This window comes from Bos mutus, chromosome 5 (assembly GCF_027580195.1).
Source record: "Bos mutus isolate GX-2022 chromosome 5, NWIPB_WYAK_1.1, whole genome shotgun sequence".
Taxonomy (NCBI): domain Eukaryota; kingdom Metazoa; phylum Chordata; class Mammalia; order Artiodactyla; family Bovidae; genus Bos; species Bos mutus.
This window is the reverse complement of record NC_091621.1, coordinates 4,411,916-4,431,923: the sequence shown is the minus strand read 5'-3', so window position 1 is coordinate 4,431,923 and position 20,008 is coordinate 4,411,916. Positions and strand designations below refer to the sequence as shown.

Sequence of the window (20,008 nt, the reverse complement as noted above, 5' to 3'; positions counted from 1 at the left end):
TGCTTCATACGGCAAGAGTATCCAAACTGAGGTTGTTATGCTACCAAAGCTAGTTGCATTTTTTGAAGCCAGGCCATCTCCACACAAATTAAAAACAGGCAGTTCCAGGGAAGGGGCTGGGGGCTTCCCTTGTGCCTCAAGTTCTGACTGGCTTAACTTTGGCTCTCAGTGTACATACTTCCCATCCTCGTTTTCCGTGTTTACTTGATGCTTCTTCCTTTGTTTCTCAAGATTTCCACCCGTGTCATTATTCTCTGTGCTTAGTGAAGTGCAAAGCACCTGCCAGAGTGTCTGACACAAGTCAGCACTCAGTAAGTATTTATTTAAGATATTAATCAACCCCTCTTTCATATTGTGAGGAATGCTGCATCTCTCTGCCTGCTTTCTAGAAAGCCTGACTCAAGGCTTTGTGCAAGCAAGTCCTTGATAGATTAACTGCAGATTCACTGAGCCCCTGTGAACCAGGCATGGAGCTGGTGCTTCATTCATTTATTTCTTTCCCTTCCTCTTCTCTCCTCATTGAGCTGCTCTTCTGTGCCAAGCGCTGTCCTAAGAGTGGGGAATCAGGTACAGTCAGCTCTTAAGGAGCTTATTCTTAGGAGCATATTAGTACTAAGTACTAATATTAAGTACTAAGCATATTAGTACTAAGTACTAATATTAGGAGCATGTTATTCTCCTAATCCTCATAATAACCTCACGGGGTAGATATTTTTAATATAGGAATAAAATTGAGGTCCGTGAGGTTAAGTAATTTGCCCCGGGTTGTGGAGTTTACCTAGCCCCTTTTAAGGGGAGGATTAGAATTAATGCCCTCCTGGCTTCCCAGGCCATGCACCAAGAGATCCAAGTATCAAACAGAATGATAACAGGAAGGAGCTAAAGAACAATGCTGGGGAGGTGGGTCTGATATAAGAATTACACTATTGGTAGCTAAGACTTACATAGTGCTTATCATGGAAATACTCTATGCCTCACTATACAAATCCCATGAGGTGCCATTATTACCACTCCCATTTTGCAGATTAAAAAAAATTGAGGCTCAGGGAAGTGGAGTTGCTCACCCAAGGTGACAGCAAGACAGTCTGACTTGAACCTTGCAGTTGAGCCCACGGTCACGTGTCCTTAACTACTACAATATTAATTCAAACAAACCAGAAAAGTGCCTCAGGCATAAACAGGTGCCTGGGACTCATGGTGGCTCCATGCGTCTACAGCTTGCTCTGTGCCACTCCTTTCCCTGTTTCGCCTGCTCTCCAGGTATGCTCTCCCCACTGCTAAAAGTGGAGAGAAAATGACAATTTCCCAACCTGCTTAAGCAATTATGTACATTAACTCTGGTGTTCTCAGGGATATTTTCAGAGCAGGGAGCTGCTTTTACATTGCATTTATCTTTGACAGGAGATGGCACTGAACATCTTAGGTTTAATTTTCTCTAGTCTCCGAAAACTGTTGGTGAGTTCAGGATCTGTGAAATATTGGCATTGGTGTATCCTTGGGCTTCCCTTGCTAATTCTTGTTATGTTGCAAATAATGACATCTTTATTAATCTCTGCTCACTTCAGAGTTTTCTACATTGAGTTTTCCTAAAGTAAGAAGGGGCAATAACATTTTTGAGCACATATTGTGTGTCTGGTATTATTTTAGACACAGCTTAGTGCTCACAACGAGACTTTAAGATGTGTAATTATGGGTCTCATAAGATTGCCGGGAGAAATATCAACAACTTCAGATATGCAGATGGTACCACTCTAATGGCAAAAAATAAAGAGGAACCAAAGTGCCGCTTCATGAGGGTGAAAAAGGAGAGTGAAAGAACTGGCTTAAAATTCAACATTCAAAAAACTAAGATCATGGCATTCAGGCCCATCACTTTATGGCAAGTAGATGGGAAAAAGTGGAAGCAGTGACAGATTTTATTTTCTTGGGCTCTAAAATCACTGTGGATGGAGACTGCAGCCATGATATTAAAAGATGCTTGCTCCTTGAAAGGGAATCTATGACAAACCTAGATAGCATATTTAAAAGCAGAGATATTACATAGCTGGCAAAGATCCATATGGTCAAAGCTATGGTTTTTCCAATACTCATGTGTGGATGTGAGAATTGGACCACAAAAAAGGCTGAACACTAAAGAATTGATGCTTTCAAGCTGTGGTGCTGGAGAAGACTCTTGAGAGTTCCCTGGACTATAAGAAGATCAAACCAGTTAATCCTAAAGGAAATCAACCCTGAATATTCACTGGAAGGACTGATGCTGAGGCTGAAGCTCCAATAAATTTGGCCATCTGATGCAAAGAGCTGACTCACTAGAAAAAATCCTGATGCTGAGAAAGACTAAAGGCAAAAGGAGAATGGGGCGGCATAGGATGAGATGGTTCTATAGCATAACTGACTCAATAGACATGAATTTGAGCAAACTCCAGGAGATAGTAGAGGTCTGAGGAGCTTGGCATGCTGCAGTCCATGGGGTCGCAGAGTTTTACATGAGTTAGCAACTGAACAACAACAACAAAACGTAAGTTAATGCTTAGGTTAGAGTTAGCTGGCTCAGTTGCTAGGCTGTGTGATCTTGGGCAAGTCATTGCTATGATGATGATGTTGATGAGGATGATGGTGCTTGCTTTGAGAGGCACCATTCCAGGAGATGGCAAAAGTGTCACCTTGGACTCACTCACATAATGCAGTGACTGAGACCCCAGCAGATCAAGAAGAGACATGGGACACTGTGGCTAGGCCAGATGAGTGGATACAGTTAGCTAGAAAGAGGACACATTTCTTATCTCTTCTCATCTCACTCATCAAGCCTTGAAGACTTAAACTCTTGTAGTGGCCTCCTACTAGGGGGACTTTAAGTGCCAGTTAGCCTGAGGCAGTCCTGGTTTATGTGCAGTGTGTTAGTCGCTCAGTCGTGTCTGACTCTTTGTGACCCCATGGACTGTGTAGCAAGCCATGCTCCTCTGTCCATGGAATTCTCTAGGCAAGAATACTAGAGTGGGTAGCCATTTCCTTCTCAAGAGGATCTTCCTGACCCAGGGATCAAACCTGGGTCTCCTGCATTGCAGGCAGATTCTTCACTATCTGAACTATCATGGAAGCACCTGGTTTATGTATATGGTCCCAGCAAAATTCTTACCAGCATTGCTTTTCAGTATCAGAAGTGTCCATGTTTAGATGATAAGAGGTAGGGTCTCATGCTTCCCTTTCCCTCCCCCACTAAGACTGTGTTCAGCAGCCCCTGATGGAGCTGCCCACAGAGCTGATTTGCTTCTGCCACACTCTGCTTGAAAACTTTTAGAGGTTCTCAACCCTCTACTGAATAGAATCCAGACTCCTTAACCCAGCCCTGAGTATGGAGGCAGTGCTTTTATGTGCTCATGCCACACAGCACCTTACAGAATGTTAGTTAAGCAGGACAGTCTCATTAAGCACATGTTGAATTAATACCTGTTCTTGAATGTGTCATTTTCCTGCCAGCCCCGGGGCCTTTGCACATGCTGTCTCTCCTGCCATCCTCCCTCTGTTTACCTGGGGTAGGAATATGTGTCTTCTTACTCTTCAGCCGTCAGTTTGATGCTACTTATTCTGAGAAGTTTCTCTGACTCTCATGGGTTAGACCAGACCTTTTGTTTCCCCTCTCCCCTGGCTTTCTTGGTAATGACATCTCTATTTGTGAGATTATTGAATAGCTGACTCCCGCACTAAACGCTAACATTCCACAAAGACAGAAACTGCCTGTCTTCTTCCCTCCTATGTTCCTACTGTCTAGCTGAGTGCCTGTAACAAGTTACCCCATAAAGAGTTGGTAAACAGTGGGATGTATGAATGTAAGGCCCCTCACAAGCTGAGGCTGTCCTTTCTGAGCCAGTGCAGTTCATGTCACCTGATCAAACCCTGCAACAGAATCTTAGCACACTTGGAATACATATGAGGTTCTTACTCCGGCCAGCAAGTCGCGCATCCTAACTCCCTGACCTCATTTCCTACAGCCCTCCCCCTTCTTCCCTCTCCCCTATCACACTGGTTTCCCAGCTCTTCCTCACACCCTCGAGCCCCCTTCCACCTTGGGCCTTTGCACTTCAACATCACCTCCTCTGAGAGGCCCTCAGTGTCCCTGCCCCTTAAAACCGCACCCGCATCTCTCTCTATCCTATTCCCTGGCTTCATTTCTTCATGACACTCATTGTGCTCTAAGTCTTCTTGTTTATTGGTTTTCCTCCATCTCCACCACAGATTATAAGCTCTCTGAGAGCAGGGACCTTGCTGCATGTTCACCACTAGAGCCACAGAGCCTGGCAAACAGTCGGTGCCAAATCACTGTTTGGTGGGCCAGGGATGGAATGAGAGCAGGGCCAGGGTGGGGCTGCCCCTTGGAGGCAGGGACAAGGGTCCCTTCCTGGAACCCAGCGGCCCCTGGGGCAAGGCCTGTGGCGTTGCCATGGCAACCCACTGACCTGAGGCGCCCCCACCCTGGAGAGGCCACAGCTGCCGGCCTCCTGGGCCCACTTCCCACACGAACCTGTGTGTCACCACCGTGGGGAGCCCCAGGGGAGAGAGGAAAGGGGGCGAGACAGAATGATCCAGAGGAACGCACATCCTGGCCTGAGGGGAGATAGGAGCAGGCCCTGGAGGCGCGGGTCCACTGGTAATGCCTGGGGTCTGGGGGAGGGGTGTGAGGGTGCGCCCTGGCACCCCCAGAGGGACCTGGGGCCCGGTCTTCCCTGGGTAGCTCCACGTGTGGCCTGTCAGCTCTTTTATGAAACATTTCTAAAGCTGTGCGTTCCTAAAATAGGCCCCAGCGCAGCGCCCCAAAAGACTGTTGATAGAAAGTGGATGAATGCCGCCTTCTATTAAAACTCGGTGACACTTTCTAAGTCAGGCGGCATTTTCCTCAGGTATTGCATAAGTCAAGAACTCCCTGTTCTCACCCAGTTCCTCAGAAACAAAGCTCATCGTGTTATTCCCCCACTGCCTCAAAGTCATGGCTGGCTCCCAGCTGCCTGCAGGCGTCTTGGCCTGGGAGAGGGGGCAGTGAGGCCTTTGCAATCTGCTCCTAATGGAATCCCCCACTGTCCCCTACCATGCCTTGGGTCACGGGTCAGTGGGTTCTTCACCTTTCCCAGAGCCCATTTTCTGCCTTTGTCCATGACGGTGGCCCTCTTCGCCAGAACACCCTTCTCTCCTCCTTGGTCTGGCAGATGCTGACCTCTTTAAGGGCCAGTTGAAATGCCGTCCCCCCTACCCTCTGTGAAACAGCCCAGCTGAGCTGGAAGCCCCTTTTTGTAATCTAGACATACTCCCAGTTACCTGCTGGCTTAGAAAGGCAGGGTGCCAGGGTGACAGCCAACAGCACTGGGGTCAGACAGACCTGTAGTGGTGACTTCACCTAGCTTGTCTGACACTCACTTTCCTCCTTACAGTGTTGGAGCTGTTCAGGGCTCTGTTTCAGAACTGCTGTGAGGAAGAGAGGTAAAGCAGAGTGATCAGCGTGGAGAGGGCACTCAATAAATGCTGTGTGTGTATGCTCAGTCCCTCAGTTGTGTCTGACTCTTTGCAACCCCATGGACTGTAGCTCATCAAGCTCCTCTGTTCATGGGATTTTCCAGGCAAAAATACTGGAGTGGGTTGCCATTTCTTCCTTCAGGGAATCTTCCAGACCCAGAGATCAAACCTGTGTCTCCTGCATTGGCAGGTGGATTCTTTACCACTGAGCCACCTGGAAAGCCCTCAATATATGCTTGACTGTCCCCACCACGGCTGTGAGCACCTGGTGGATAGAGACCATGCTTCCCTCATTTTCCCACAAGCATGCTAAGTGCTTTACCTGTGTCATTTCAGTTAATTTTTGGAGAAACCTGGGAGGCAGGACTTTAAAAATGTTCAGGAACCACCTCAATGTTACATAGCTAGTAAGTGAAAGGACTGGGCTTTGAAAGCTAGTTTTTCTAACCACTGGCTCCACATTCTTCCTGGCCTGCCTCTATCTTCTCTTTCATCTTGTACTGTCTCCCTGGGGTTACTCTGCATCAGCCATAAATAGGTTCCATAAACAGGTCACTCACGATCCACCTGTGAGCCTTTGTCTCTGTGGTTCCAGGTCTCAGAATCTCGGAAGTCCTCACTCCCTCACAGGTTGTCTCTGCTCCAATGCTGTTTCTTCCCAGAGGTCTTCCTGAGGAAGGATGCTCCCTCTTCTTTCATTCACTTCATCACAACCATCACTGCCAGCTCTGTGCTTGACACCACTCCGGGCCCTTGGGGACTAGGCACCAAACGAGATTCTCAGGGTTGTTAGAATTTACATTTTTAAGAAGGAGGGAAATGTTGTTGTTGTTCAGTCACTCAGACGTGTCCACCTCTTTGTGACCCCATGGACTGCAGCATGCCAGGCTTCCCTGTCCTTCACCATCTCCCGGAGCTTGCTCAAACTCATGTCCATTGAGTCAGTGATAGCATCCAACCATCTCGTCCTCTGTCATCCCCTTCTCTTCATGCCTTTAATCTTTTCCAGCATCAGGGTCTTTTTCAATGAGTCGGCTCTTTGTATCAGATGACCACAATATTGGAGCTTGAGTTTCAGTATCAGTCCCTCAAATAATATTCAGGGTTGATTTCCTTTAGGATTTACTGGTTTGATCTCCTTGCTGTCCAAGGGACTCTCAAGAGTCTTCTCCAGCACCACAGTTTGAAAGCATCAATTTTTCAGTGCTCAGCCTTCTTTATGGTCCGCCTCTCACATCCGTACATGACTACTGGAAAAACCATAGCTTTACTATATAGACCTTTGTTGGCAAAGTGATGTTTCTGGTTTTTAGTACACTGTCTAGATTTGTCATAGCTTTCCTTCTAAGGAGCAGGCATCTTTTAATTTCATGGCTGCAGTCACCATCTGTGGGAGAAAGAAATGGCAACCCACTCCAGTATTCTTGTTTGGAAAATCCTGTGGAAAGAGAAGCCTGGAGGGCTGCTGTCGATAGGGTTGCACAGAGTTGGATATGACTAAAGTGACTTAGCATGCATCCATACGTTGGAGAAGGAAATGGCAACCCATTCCAGTATTCTTGCCTGGAGAATCCCAGGGACAGAGGAACCTGGTGGGCTGCCATCTATGGGGTCGCACAGAGTCAGACACGACTAAAGCTACTTAGCAGCAGCAGCAGCAGCAGCAGTCACCATCTGCAGTGATTTTGGAGCCCAAGAAAATAAAATCTGTCACTGTTTCTGTTGTTTCCCCTCTATTTTCCATGAAGTGATGGAACCAGATGACATGATCTTAATTTTTTGAATACTGGGTTTTAAGCTGAGTGAGGGAAATAAATAAAAAGAATGCATAAGAAAACTTTTCAGATCCTGAGACCCTTGCCCATCAGAAATATCCTGCTGTAATATATTGGTTTCCTGTTAAATAGCTTTTGTCCATCTTTTCTTTTTAAAATTATTTTATTTTATTCTTTTTTTTTTGGCCACACCACCTGACATGTGGGATCTCAGTTCCCCGACCAGGGATCGAACCCTCGCCCTCTGTACTAGAAGTGCGGAGTTGTCTAGTACACTGGGGAAGTCCCTGTTCATTTCTTCTGTTAGAACTTTACACTGAAAACTTTTGATAAGTGTTTGCAAAATGAATAGATGGATGCATGAGAGGGAACCACTATCCTGTGCCTGCTCTTGGGTGGCCTCGGGTGCAGTGGCTTGAAGCAGGGTTCCCGGCCAGAATTTGAAGTCAGGCCACGACAGTGAGATCGCTGAATCCTCGCCACTAGACTGCCAGGGCCAGTGGCCAGTGACAAGGCCCTGGCCTGTCAGCTATGTGGAAATGAATTTGCACATATAGACAGGAGGGAAACAGTGTTTATTAGGTAATGTGTTTATTAGGAGGAAAAAGGGTACATGCAGACAGACATGCAGGTGGGCTCAGGGAGACAGAACAGTAGTTTGAATTACTTTTATGGGGCATTTCTTCTGGGTTTCCTTTGGCCAGTCATCTTGCTGTGCCTGGTTCTGAGTCTGTATTGGGTGTATCTTAGGGTCCTCCCCTGTGTGTGTGCACATCTCTTAGCCAAGATGGATTCTAGGGAAGAGACCTATGGGTAGGTTGACATCACTTACTATGGGTGGTACCCCTTCCCATTTTTGACTCCCAAGGAGCCTTTCTGTGCATGTGTAGTCATGGAGGTCTCCTTGACTTCAAGAATGAGGAATGTGTGGTCTTTTATCTTTTATCTGGACAGGGTCCAGCCTCCTCCATGATCCTGCTGTTATGGAGTTTCTGTCCACAGGGGAGAAACTATTCGGCCTGAGGCCCATCTATCTCCTGCCTCACGGCCAGTAGGATGCAGTGGGAAGAATAAGCATAAGCTTTGGAGCCTGAAGATCTGGGTTTGAATTCTGACTTTAACACCTTTGAACTGTATGACCTCGGCCACACCACTGACAACAAGCCACAGCTCTGTGTGGTTTCCTTGTCTGTGCCTACGTACTCAGTCGCTTCAGTTGTGTCTGACTCTTTGTGGCGCTATGGACTGTCAGGCTCCTCTGTCCACGAGATTCTCCAGGCAAGAATACTGGAGTGGGTTGCCCTGCCCTCCTCCAGGAGATCTTCCCAACCCAGGAATTGAACTCACATAACCTTCGGCTACTGTATTGCAGGCAAATTCTTTACCGCTGAGCCACTGAGGAAGCCATTCCTTATCTGTAACGTGGTGGAAATTTCTATCCCATGACGTCGACTGTGAAGCTCAGATCAGGTTCTCTGTGTCAGGGTGCCCTGTAAACTTCAAGGATTATGTGCATTTTGACAACCAACGTGGTCAGCTCCTCTTGCCAGGCCAATGGATGTTCGCGAAGCACTGCTCTGAGTCTTGGACTGGCCTGGATGTGCCGTGCCCCCAGTGCAGCTGCTGCCTGGTTGTTATTTGCTGCTGCTGCAAAGGGAAGCAAGATTTCCTCCTGGGAAACCCAATAACCATTTAAGGTTCTGCTCAATCTCATTTTAGGAACTTGAGAAAGTCACTTCAAATTGGGGTTTCCAAATCTCTGATCTGAAGTGGGGAGGCATGAAGATTGGCCTCTAAGGAATGTGGGTTAAACTCCCTGTAAGATGAAAAATCTACGAGGCATCCTCCTTCCTACCCATGAGCCCAGATGAGTCAGGTGAAAGGATGCTTTGCAGCCCAGGAGCCTATGCTCACAGTCATCTATTAATCCTGTTGGACACTTAGAGCAAGCCTGGTTCTTCCTAAAAGGTCAGATGGTTTTTATGGATCAAGTATGAGGCAGGAGGGAACAGGAGGTTATCCAAGTGTGAATTGAGCTCTGCTTCTCCAGTGTCCCAGAGCACAGCGCCAATACTGCTGTGCTGATCACAGTATGAGAACTTTTGTTTTTCATAACAATAAATATAGGTATTAAGACATATCATATCATATTGTCCTGAGTTTTAATTTATGACTTTTCCACACATGTAAAAACTCACATAGTATCTGGCACATTGTAGGAACTTACTGTTGTTTTAAAAAAAAAAAGTAATGCTTTCAACAACATATTTATTGCACTATATCTATGCACCCAGGCAGAGTGCCAGCTCCTGGGCACAGGTGAACAAAAATGACAGGGTCCCAGCAATCATGAGCTGATGGAGGAGCATCCGCCTTGTTTTTTTTGATGGCAACTAGAGGGCAGAAACCAGTCTTATTCATGTTTATATCAGACTCACTTGACTACAGCTTCTTGATCTACATGGGACAAAATACATTTTTGTTGAATTTTTCTTTATTTGGAAAATTGCCTTTGATGTGTTGTCCTTTTTATGCTGTATGTGGTAGAAAAGAAAGCGATTAAGAAATTCTATAGACATGTGGATATATCTCCTTACACAGTGTGCATTTTTTTATATCATTCATGTCAATAACATAATGTTCGTTGAAGCCAGTCTATAGGAAAAACTTTATACCAGGCACTAGTGGAGAGTCAAGAGAAATAAAATAAAATGGACTGCATTCTTAAGATGTTTAAGTTCTGAACTGAGGAGCCTGTTATGTAAAACAAAGCCTTGCAAAGAAACATGTAAATGAACTTAGCAAAAATTGTAATATGTACGTTGAGTTTTAGCACAAGTTGTAATACAAGGCAGACTGTGATCATTGTTGCAATACTGGCAATGTGTTCTGGAGACCGTATGGGATATGGGATAAGGAGAGCTCAGAGCACACTCAGAGAGACAGCACTGTGGTTATGACCTGAGTGTGAATACTGATCCTCCTCTTACTAGCTGGATGACTTTGGACAAGTCATCTAATCTTTCTGAGCCTTAGTTTCCTGCTCTCTAAAATGGGCATATTGATAGAACCTGTCTTGTAGGGCTGTTATGAGGATTACGTATGATGGTGTACCAAATGCATTTACATAATGCTTGACCCATAAGAGCTCAGAATATGGTGGCCTTTGTTAAGCCCCTTAATCTACAAATGAGGGCTTCCAAGGTGGCTCAGTGGTAAAGAACCCATTTGCCCATGCTGGAAACACAGGAGAGGAGGATTTGACCCCTGGGTTGGGAAGATCCCCTGGAGGAAGGAATGGCAACCCACTCCAGTATTCGTACCTGGGAAATCCCATGGACAGAGGAGCCTGGCAGGCTACAGTTCATGGGGGTCACAAAGAGTTGGACATGACTGAGCACGGACACACACACAATCTACAAATGAGTAAGACAGATGAATGCAGTGTTTCATTAAACATTCAATATGCCTGTCATTCTGGTTGATTAATTCTTGACCTTTGTAAGACCATAACCCATTAGTAATAGTTTTAAAGTATGTAATGTTTCCTTCAGGTGACCTGAATAGAGGCCTTTCAGTCCTATGGAGCAACCTGACTATGGGACACGAGTTGCAGATGGCACTATTAAGGGTCCCCCTAGGGAAGAAGACAAAGCTCAGAAAGCACCTGTGACTCCAAGGCCTGTGGCTTCTATAGATTTTTCAGAATGTTGCGTTCATACAATCTGGAATGCAAGACCTTTGAATGCTCTGGAAACCCCCGTGTCTAGAACAACAGAGGTGATGGTTTGCCAGACCTGGCACAGCTTAGACCCCGTCTGAACCCTCAGAGCTCACTGAGCCCCTCATGTCCAAACAGACGTTGATTAAACAGAAGATGCCAGAAGTAGGAGAACTGGATGGCTAAAAAGTAGAGGAACAATTTCTCCCAAGAAAGTGCTGAAACAAGTGGGGTCCATTTTGACTAGAAAAAAATGAAGACGTGTGGCTTCCTCCTGTATCTGACATGTGCCTCAGAGACCAGACCTACTCTGCGCTGCTCCAGGGAGCAGAGCTGGGCAGCGGAGTGGACACAAGCTTAAGTCGTGGGTCAGAGAGGTCTGAGTGGGGGCAATGGATGGGGGAAAGGAGTACTTGGTGAGATTTCTTCTCTCTCCCCTCTCTCCCTCCTGTAACTTTGCTTTCATCTCTCTCCAGGGTTAGGGTTGGCCAGTGTCGGGGAGAGGGACTGCCCTCAGGACAGCTCTTACTTGACTTGAACTCTTGTGGACAGTTGTTGCATCTCTTGACCCACCTGGTGACCAGAGCCAGCTCCTTTCCAGAATGTAGCAGTGAGCTCTCAGAGAGGGCTCCCCCTTCCAATGGCTGGGGATTACCATCTGCAAGAATAGGCCCCTTTGCGGAGTGACAGTGATGATAACAAGCCTGATTCTGGCACAGGCAAATGGGTGAGGGTGTTCCCTTCTACTGACGAAGGATAGTGGCGGTGTATTTGTGAATGTGTGTGCCCATGGGTACGTGACAGTGAGTAGGTGTGCATACCTAGCTAGGGAGACCAAGGGCTGGCCTTGAACAATAGAAATGGATTTTGGTGATATGGTTAGGTGGAGGGAGGGACTACAAATTTCATGAGACGCCATCTGACATCAGCCACGGCTGTTGCCAGGGAAAATGTGCCAGGACTTGAAAGGGTTAGAAGATCTGAGTAGAGACATTCTGGAGAATTCTGAAAAGAATTCTGGAGATTTGTATCCAGATGTGGTTTTGCATAAGATGTGATGACAAACACCCACCCTGTGTCATCACAGCTTTGAAACCATTGCAAGCTGTTTCTACATTGTACGTTTGCTATCTGGAAGGGGGTAGCGTTTTAATGCTTTGAATCTCTCAGCTGCTCCCTGTTTCCTTAGAAATACCAGATTTCCATATCCTCTTAACAAGCTGGTGCCTGTTCCACTCCTTGGATATTTCTCTGCTACAATTGTGGAAGCAGCTTTTTAAAAAGCAGTTTGTTGAAACATACAATACACACCAAAACCCCAACATTTCTCTCTGCTGTTGGCGCTTGCTTTCCCCTCACTACATTGCTCAGGAGCCAGTGTTAGTGTGGTTTCCTTTAACAATATGTTACTAAGTAATGAACTTTTCCTTGGCTCTTTGAATTATGAGGTGTCACATTACTCGATTAAGCTTCAGTTGCTCTCTAGGGAAACTGGAGATGAAAATCCTTACTTCAGAGAGTGGTGGTCAGAATTCAATGAAGTATGTTAATATTAAAATAGGGGTTCAGTAAATGACAGCTCCCATATTATAAAGAAGGCAGCAGGCGACAGCACTGTTCAAAAGCACACATTCATGGGTGTAATCAGTTCTGCTCTAACACTAATATGCATCCCCCCGAGTTATCACCATTCTACAAAACTGCACAACAAAAAGCACAGCATTCACTGGAATAATAAACTAGGGGCACAACGCTTAAAAACTTTGTCAGTGACGCATGGGGAAAAAGATAGGACCCTAATAAAAAGGATGGCACAGTTTTACACATGTTACATGGTTAAGAGGCATATAAATACAATAAGTATGGCACTTGACCTTGAAAAAGACTTGAAATTTACTTTTGGAAGTGGACTTTGGTAGGGCCACAGCTTGTGTGTTATTGTGAAATGGTGGAACGTGGTCTATCTGTGGCTCACAACCCATGCAGTAAACTCAAATAGCTGGTAGGTGTTTGAGGTGTGAGCACGTGTGCCTTTTGCATATTCCTACAGGGCTCAGGTGATGGACAGGCAGGCCTGGCGTGCTGCTATTCATGGGGCCGCAAAGAGTCGGACATGACTGAGCGACTGAACTGAACTGAACTGAACTGAACAGGGCTCAGTTCAGCTATGTGCAGTTTCTGCATTCACTTAATGTTTTCTAAGAAAGAAATCAAGCATAAGCAAACAGAAAATTTGTGCTAGGCACAAATGGTTCCCTAATGTATCACTTGCATTGAACACATTTGTGGTTTCAAAACAAACATTGTAGCAGAACTGATGTACTTAGCTGATGCTGTTGAATGAATGAATGAACCGATAGTGGATTCTCTAGATCATAGAAAAAGCATTATGCTACTTCATGGAAAGTACATTTGTATTGTTTGGAATTGGATTTTTAAAAAAAATTCCTATGGTCTTTCGGTTTTAAAACTAATGGAGGGACTTCCCTGGTGGTCCAAGGCTAAGATGCCGTGCTCCCAGTGCAGGGGACCTGGGTTCCATCCCTGGTTAGGGAACTAGATCCCACAGGACATAACTAAGAGTTCACATGCTGCAAGGAAGACTGAAGATGCTGTGTGCCACAGCTGAGGCCCACAGAGTCAGCTAAGTAAATTTAAATAAATAAAATAATAGGTAACTATTCCAGACCTTCTGAAGCCTCCTCCTGTGGAGTCTCAGTCTGGGCTTGGAAGAGCCCCTTCAGGGGTCACTGACAGAGTAGGGGTGGAGGAAACTGCAAGTTTCCCTGCCCTCCGCTTCAACCAGAACCTTCAGGGTTGTATCTGCTTTTCTTTTTGTTTTCTTTTGAACTAAGGGTTCTGCTGCTAGTTCACAAGTCTCCAAACCATCAGTGATTCAGCTGACTAAATTTTGTTTTACAAACTAGTTCTCAGGAATATATTAATATCTTCTTTTTGAAGAAAGATAATTCTCTGTGGACACTCAGTTGGTACTAATACTCCAAAATTAGTTGAATTTGGCCAAGAAATACTCAAGTGGAGCTTTGAATTACCATTTTGCCTCCAAGCTACTCAGCAAAATCTCATCAGCAATGGTGCATACTGGGCTTCATGTTAAATCCAATTCCAGTCTGGGCAGATCTCAGATGAAAGTTGATGGGCGTTTAAACCTAGTGCATTGATGATGTTCCTGTCTCTTTGCAAACACCAACAGTGTGATTTTCTTTATTTTTCATTTTTAGAGAGCTGGATTGAAAGATGTCTCAACGAAAGTGAAAACAAGCGTTATTCCAACCACACATCTCTGGGGAATGTTTCTAATGATGAAAGTAAGTGCTTAAAACTCAATCTTCCATGATGTCCTGGCTATAGGCTGTGTTCTGATGAGGAATGGTGCATCTGGAACGCTAGACTAGGTCATGTTACCTGAAACAAGAGGCTTTCCAGCCATTTATGAAATACCCAAGCCTTCCTTATAATATCCTCCAGGAGGGAGTTCAATGCATTCAGATGGATGTGGAAACTGAGGCCATAGCAAAAACTTGCTGTTTACACATTCTCATTGTCTGAGTCCCTAAAGATTCCATCTCAGTGATGCTCCAGTGGGAAAATGTGGACTTTGAATGGGAAAGGCCATTCTCCATAGATACGGATTTAAAGGAGTGTATCATGGGACTGTTGTTTTAAAGTCGCAAATGTCTTTGGTGTTGGAAAGTAACGATTTTTCCTGCATCTTGAACTAGAGAATTGGAATTGATGGAAAGATATAAATTGCTGTGTTCGTTATGTCAGGCTAGGGCTCCTGGGTATCTTATATTAAGAGCAGAAGACAACTTGGGACTTGTATTTGTCCCTAAAGCACTATAAAAAGGGGGCAGCTTATTATAAAGTCACTTCCAACAGCGACAGAATGTCTTTCTTAGTTGGTAAAGTGCATCTCCTCAGTTCAGTTTTCTCATAGGTTCAGGGACTCTTCAGGGAAGATTTAGCCATACTGTTGTATGTCACGGTAGGTTTTCTTTTTCATTGCTGCATAGTACTCCCCTGTATGCTTCTATCACAGTGTATGTATCGATTTACATGTTGACGGGTATTTAAATTTGCTTCAAGTTTTTGACAGCTTAAGCATCTCTGAACATTCTTTTTTAACGTTTATTTTAATGTGGTAGAATATGCCTGATGTAAAATTTATCATTTTAACCGTGTGAAGTATATAATTCAGTGGCCTTTCACCTCGTTGTGCAACTATCACCATGATCCATCTCCAGAACTTTTTTCATCTCCCCAAACTAAAATTCTGTACCCATTAAACAATAGCTCTCCATCCCCCTTTCCCCCGGTCCCTAGCAATTACTACTCTACTTTCTGCTATTCTTTATGAATTTGACTAACTGTAAGAATCTCATATAGATGGAATCACATAGTATTTGTCCTTTTGTGACTGACTTATTTCACTTTGCATAATATTCATCCATGTTGTAGCATGTATCACAATTTGCTTCCTTTTTAAGGCTGAATGACACTCCACTGTATGTGTCTACACCACATTTTGTTTATCCAGTCGTCCATTGATGGACGTTTGGGCTATTTCTATTTTTTGGCTAGTGTGAATAATGCTGCTATACACACAGGTGAACAAATAACCGATTGAATTCTGCCTTCAGTCCTTTTGGATATATAACCAGAAGCGAAATTGCTGGATCATATGGTAATTCCATATTTACTATTTTGAGGCACTGCTGTATTTCCATGGTGGCTGCCCATTCTCACCAGCAATGTGCTAGAGTTCCAATTTCTCAACATTCTTGCTAATACTTGTTATTTTCTGTTTTTTTTTTTTTTTTTTTTTGTAATAGTCATTCTAATGTATAAGGTAATATCTCATTGTGGTTTTGATTTATAGTTTCCTAATGATTAGTGATGTTGAGCATCTTTTCATGTACTAAATGACCATTTGTATTATGTATACTTTGGAGTAATTGCCTATTCAAGTCTTTCAGCCATTTTTGAAACATAAAGCTTGTGAACTTTGAAAATTTTATTTATTTATTTTTGGCTATGCTGGGTCTTTGTTGCTGCATGCAGGCTTTCTCTAGCTGTGGCAAGCTGGGCTATTCTCTAGCTGTGGTGCACAGGCTTCTCGTTGGGGTGGCTTCTCTTGTTGAAGAGCATATGGACTCCAGGGTGCACATGGGCTTCAGTAGCTGTGACCCATGGACTTAGTTCCCCCGGGGCATATGGAATCTTCCTGAACCAAGGATCAAACCTGTGTGCCCTGTGTTGGCAGGTGGATTCTTAACCACTGAATCACCAAGGAAGTCCTTTTGATCATTTTTTTAAAATCAGATAGTTTATTTCTGTGGTTGTTGAATTGTAGGAACTTCCCTAATGATGAGTGATATTGAACATTTCTTTCATGTGCTTATTGACTATTTGTCTTATTCTTTGTAGAAATGCCTATTTAAGTTTCCCAACTGCTAGTTCTTTACATATTTTGTATATTAACCCACTATCAGATATTTGTGTTGCAAATATTTTACTCTGTTGATTGTGCTCTTTGATGCACAGTTTTCAATTTTAACGTAGTCTGATTTATCTATTTTTTCTTTGTCTTAAGTTTATTTTTAATTGAAGGATAATTGCTTTAAGTGTTGCATTGGTTTCTATCAAACATCAATATGAATCAGCCATAGGTTTACCCATGTCCCCTTCCACTTGGACATCTATTTTTTCTTTTATCTGTGCTTTGGTGTCCATATTCAAGAAATCACTGCCAAATCCAATGTCATGAAGGTTTTCCTTTGTTTTCTTCTGAAAGTTTTATAGTTTTAGCTCTTATGTATAGGTTTTTGATTTTTGATAACTTTGTTTTCTTCTGAAAGTTTTATAGTTTTAGCTCTTATGTATAGGTTTTTAATTTTTGGTAACTTTTCACTTTTTCTTTTCTCAGTTTACACCTTTTTAAAATTTCATGTACTTCTGCTCTTACCTCTAGGTTTCCCTCCTTTGCACTTTCTTTGAGTTCAATTTTTTGCCTTTTTCTATTGTGAGACAGACACTTAGATCATTGATTTTCAATTTTTTCTAAGGTAGGCATTTAAAGGTATAAAAATTCCTCCAAGTACTACTTAACTGCATCACATAATTTTTCTGGTGTCATACATGCATTATTATACAGTCAAACTTATTTTTTAATTCCTATTGTGATTTGTTCTTTTACCCATGATTTATTTAGAAATCTATTGCTTAATGTCTAAAAACTTGGGGATTTCCTAGTTGCCTTTCTACTAGGCAACTTTGTATGATTGCTGTTATAATTCCACCATGGTCACAGAACATATTCTGTATGACTTCAATGTTTAAAATTAGTAAGACTTGGTTTTTGTCCAAACATGTGTTCGATTTGGCAGATGCTCACGTATGCTTGTAAGGAATGAGTATTCTGCCACATTTGGATGAATATCCTACAGGTATCAATTAGATCAGGTTGTTAATCATGTTTTTCAGATGTTCCATATCCCTATAGATTTTGATGTTGTCTCCAAGGTACTGAGAGAGGTATTACAGTGTGATTACCTATCTTTTCAGTTTTGTTAATTCCTGCTTTACATATTTTAAAGTATTCATTTCTTAGAAAGTTAGGATTGTTGAATCCTCTTGTTGAAATGATGTCCCTCCTTATACTGGGTCTCCCACGTGGCTCAATGGTAAAGAATCCTCCTGCCAATGCAGGAGACACAGGAGACTTGGGTTCAATTCCTGGTCAGAAAAATCCCCTGGAGAAGGAAACGGCAATCCACTCCAATATTCTTGCCTGGAGACTCCCATGGACAGAGGAGCCTGGTGGGCTACAGTGCATGGGGTTGAAAAAGAGTCACATGGGACTTAGTGACTAAACAGCAGCATCTCCTTATGTCTAGTAATACTTATTGCCTTCATGTCTATTTTATTTGATGTTACTATAACTATACCAGCTTTCTTTTTTTTATTGGGATTGTTGTGGTATATCTTTGTCTTTTTATTTTCAACCTTTCTGAATTCAATATTAGGATTTTTTATATAGTTTTAAAAAACCAGTCAGATTATCTTTAACTGGAATATTCAGATCATTTAAATGTAATATAGTTACTTACATTGTTGAGATTAAATCAGCAAACTTGCTATCTAGTTTTTATTCCTCCCATCTGACTTTATTTCTTTATTCCTCCCTTGTTCCTTTTTTTGGGGGGAGGGATTAACACAGGTAAATATTTTAAAGTGTTTTTCTCTGCTAACTCTCCAACTAGATGTTCTTGTAGAGTGTTTCACTCAGGGATTACATTCTGCACCCTTCCTTTCATGTCTACCTCACATGAATCCTTCCCCCACTTCAAATACAGGGCATGAACACTCTCACAGCCTGACCTAATCTAACACTTTTCCATCATCTGTGCCATTGCTTTAATGTGTTTTACATCTACCTATGTTATAAGCCCTGTAAGACATTTTTACCATTGTCTTACATATTAGTCAATATTTATTGATGTTTATTCACATATTGACCCTTTCCAGGGCTCTTCATCCTTGTCAGCAAGTCCATGTTTCCATCTTGGATAACTTTTTTCGTTTCCTTCATAACTTTATTTATTTATTTAGGCTGAAATGTGCGGCATGTGGAATCTTTGCAGGATCCTAGTTCCCTGCCCAGGGATCAAACCCATGACCTCTGCACTGAGAGCACAGAGTCTTAACCACTGGACACCAGGGAAGCTCAGGGATCATTACTTCTTTAACCCAAAGAAATTCCTTTACTATTTTTGGTAGGGCCATACAGAGTAGTATAGATCACGAAAACCATTGTTACTTCACCTTTATTTTTGAAAGATATTTTTGCTATTGAATATAGAATTCTAGTTTGGTAAGATTTTTGTTTCCCTTTCAACCCTTTAAAGTTTTCATTGCATGGTTCTCTGGTTTCTAAAAGTTAGTCATCAGACTTTTACTCGTTTGAACGAAGTGTGTCTTTTTGTTTCAGACAAAAAGATATTTTTCTTTAGTTTACAGCAGTTTGTCTGTGATGTTCTACCCCAGGTTCAATCCCTGGTCTGGGAACTAGATCCTGCCTGCTGCAACTAAGATCTGGTACAGCCAAATAAATAAATAAATATTTAAAACATTTCTTACCTCTTAAAAAAAAAGCTGTCTCTTCTGTAGGCCCCTGCTCTCAAAGAATTTTCATTCCAGAAGGGAAGCTAAGGTGCATGTTCGCATATTAGTAAGGCAAGGTTGTATGTGATAAATTCCACTTGAATTGTGCAGCATGTTCTACCTTGTCATACCAGGTATGTTCCTGGATTCCAGTATGACCTCACTGGAAGCTTGTTAGAAATGCAGAGTCTCAGGCCCGCTCCAGACTGACTGAGGCACACTCTGCATTTTAACAACCCCCCAGGTGATTAGAATGCATGCTGAAGTTTGGGATCAGTCACACAGTTGGAAAATGACTAGGGAAGGCATCTTGAAGGAGGCGGCGTTTGCGTTGGGTCTCCTAGGATCCATGTGGTTCCTTTAAGTAAAGGACTGGGAGGCAAAAACCCACAAGGCAGGTTTTGAACTTGAAGAGTATTCCACACTGTCTTGAGCAGAGAGATGGAAGGGTCATGGGAACCAGGACTGGGGAGCAGAGTTTGGACCAAGTTGGTGAGGGACTTGGATTCTGACGAGGGGTTTGGAGCTGCATAGTTACGGTGCCACTGCAGGGGCTGAGTGGAGGCGTGTCAGACCCCAGTTTTCAGAAGGTGAGTTTGGTTCTCTGCAGGTGAATTGGAGCCAGGAAGACACTTCAGAGGCTCCCACCTGGCCCAGGTAAGGGGACGAGGCTGAAGCCCAGGGTGATATCAGTGGGATGGAGGGAACTGGACAGACTGGGGTGATGGGATGGGTCCTAAGAGCAGGAACCCAGTGGGATTCCTTGGGATTCCTGTTTCCCTCTGTGGGAAACAGAACAAATGACTGCACAGTCCTGTAACCC

At 43.5% G+C, this 20,008-nt stretch overlaps 1 protein-coding gene across 1 annotated transcript in view; it reads left to right on the top strand.

The window, feature by feature from the left end:
- The first annotated feature begins 4,575 nt into the window (after window positions 1-4,575).
- Window positions 4,576-20,008, top strand: part of RFX4 (regulatory factor X4) — a 153,652-nt gene continuing 138,219 nt past the window's right edge. Inside the window, exons 1-2 of the mRNA XM_005893685.3 lie at window positions 4,576-4,645; window positions 14,241-14,327. Coding sequence (XP_005893747.1) covers window positions 4,576-4,645; window positions 14,241-14,327 — 157 coding nt within the window. The remainder of the gene's footprint in view (window positions 4,646-14,240; window positions 14,328-20,008) is intronic.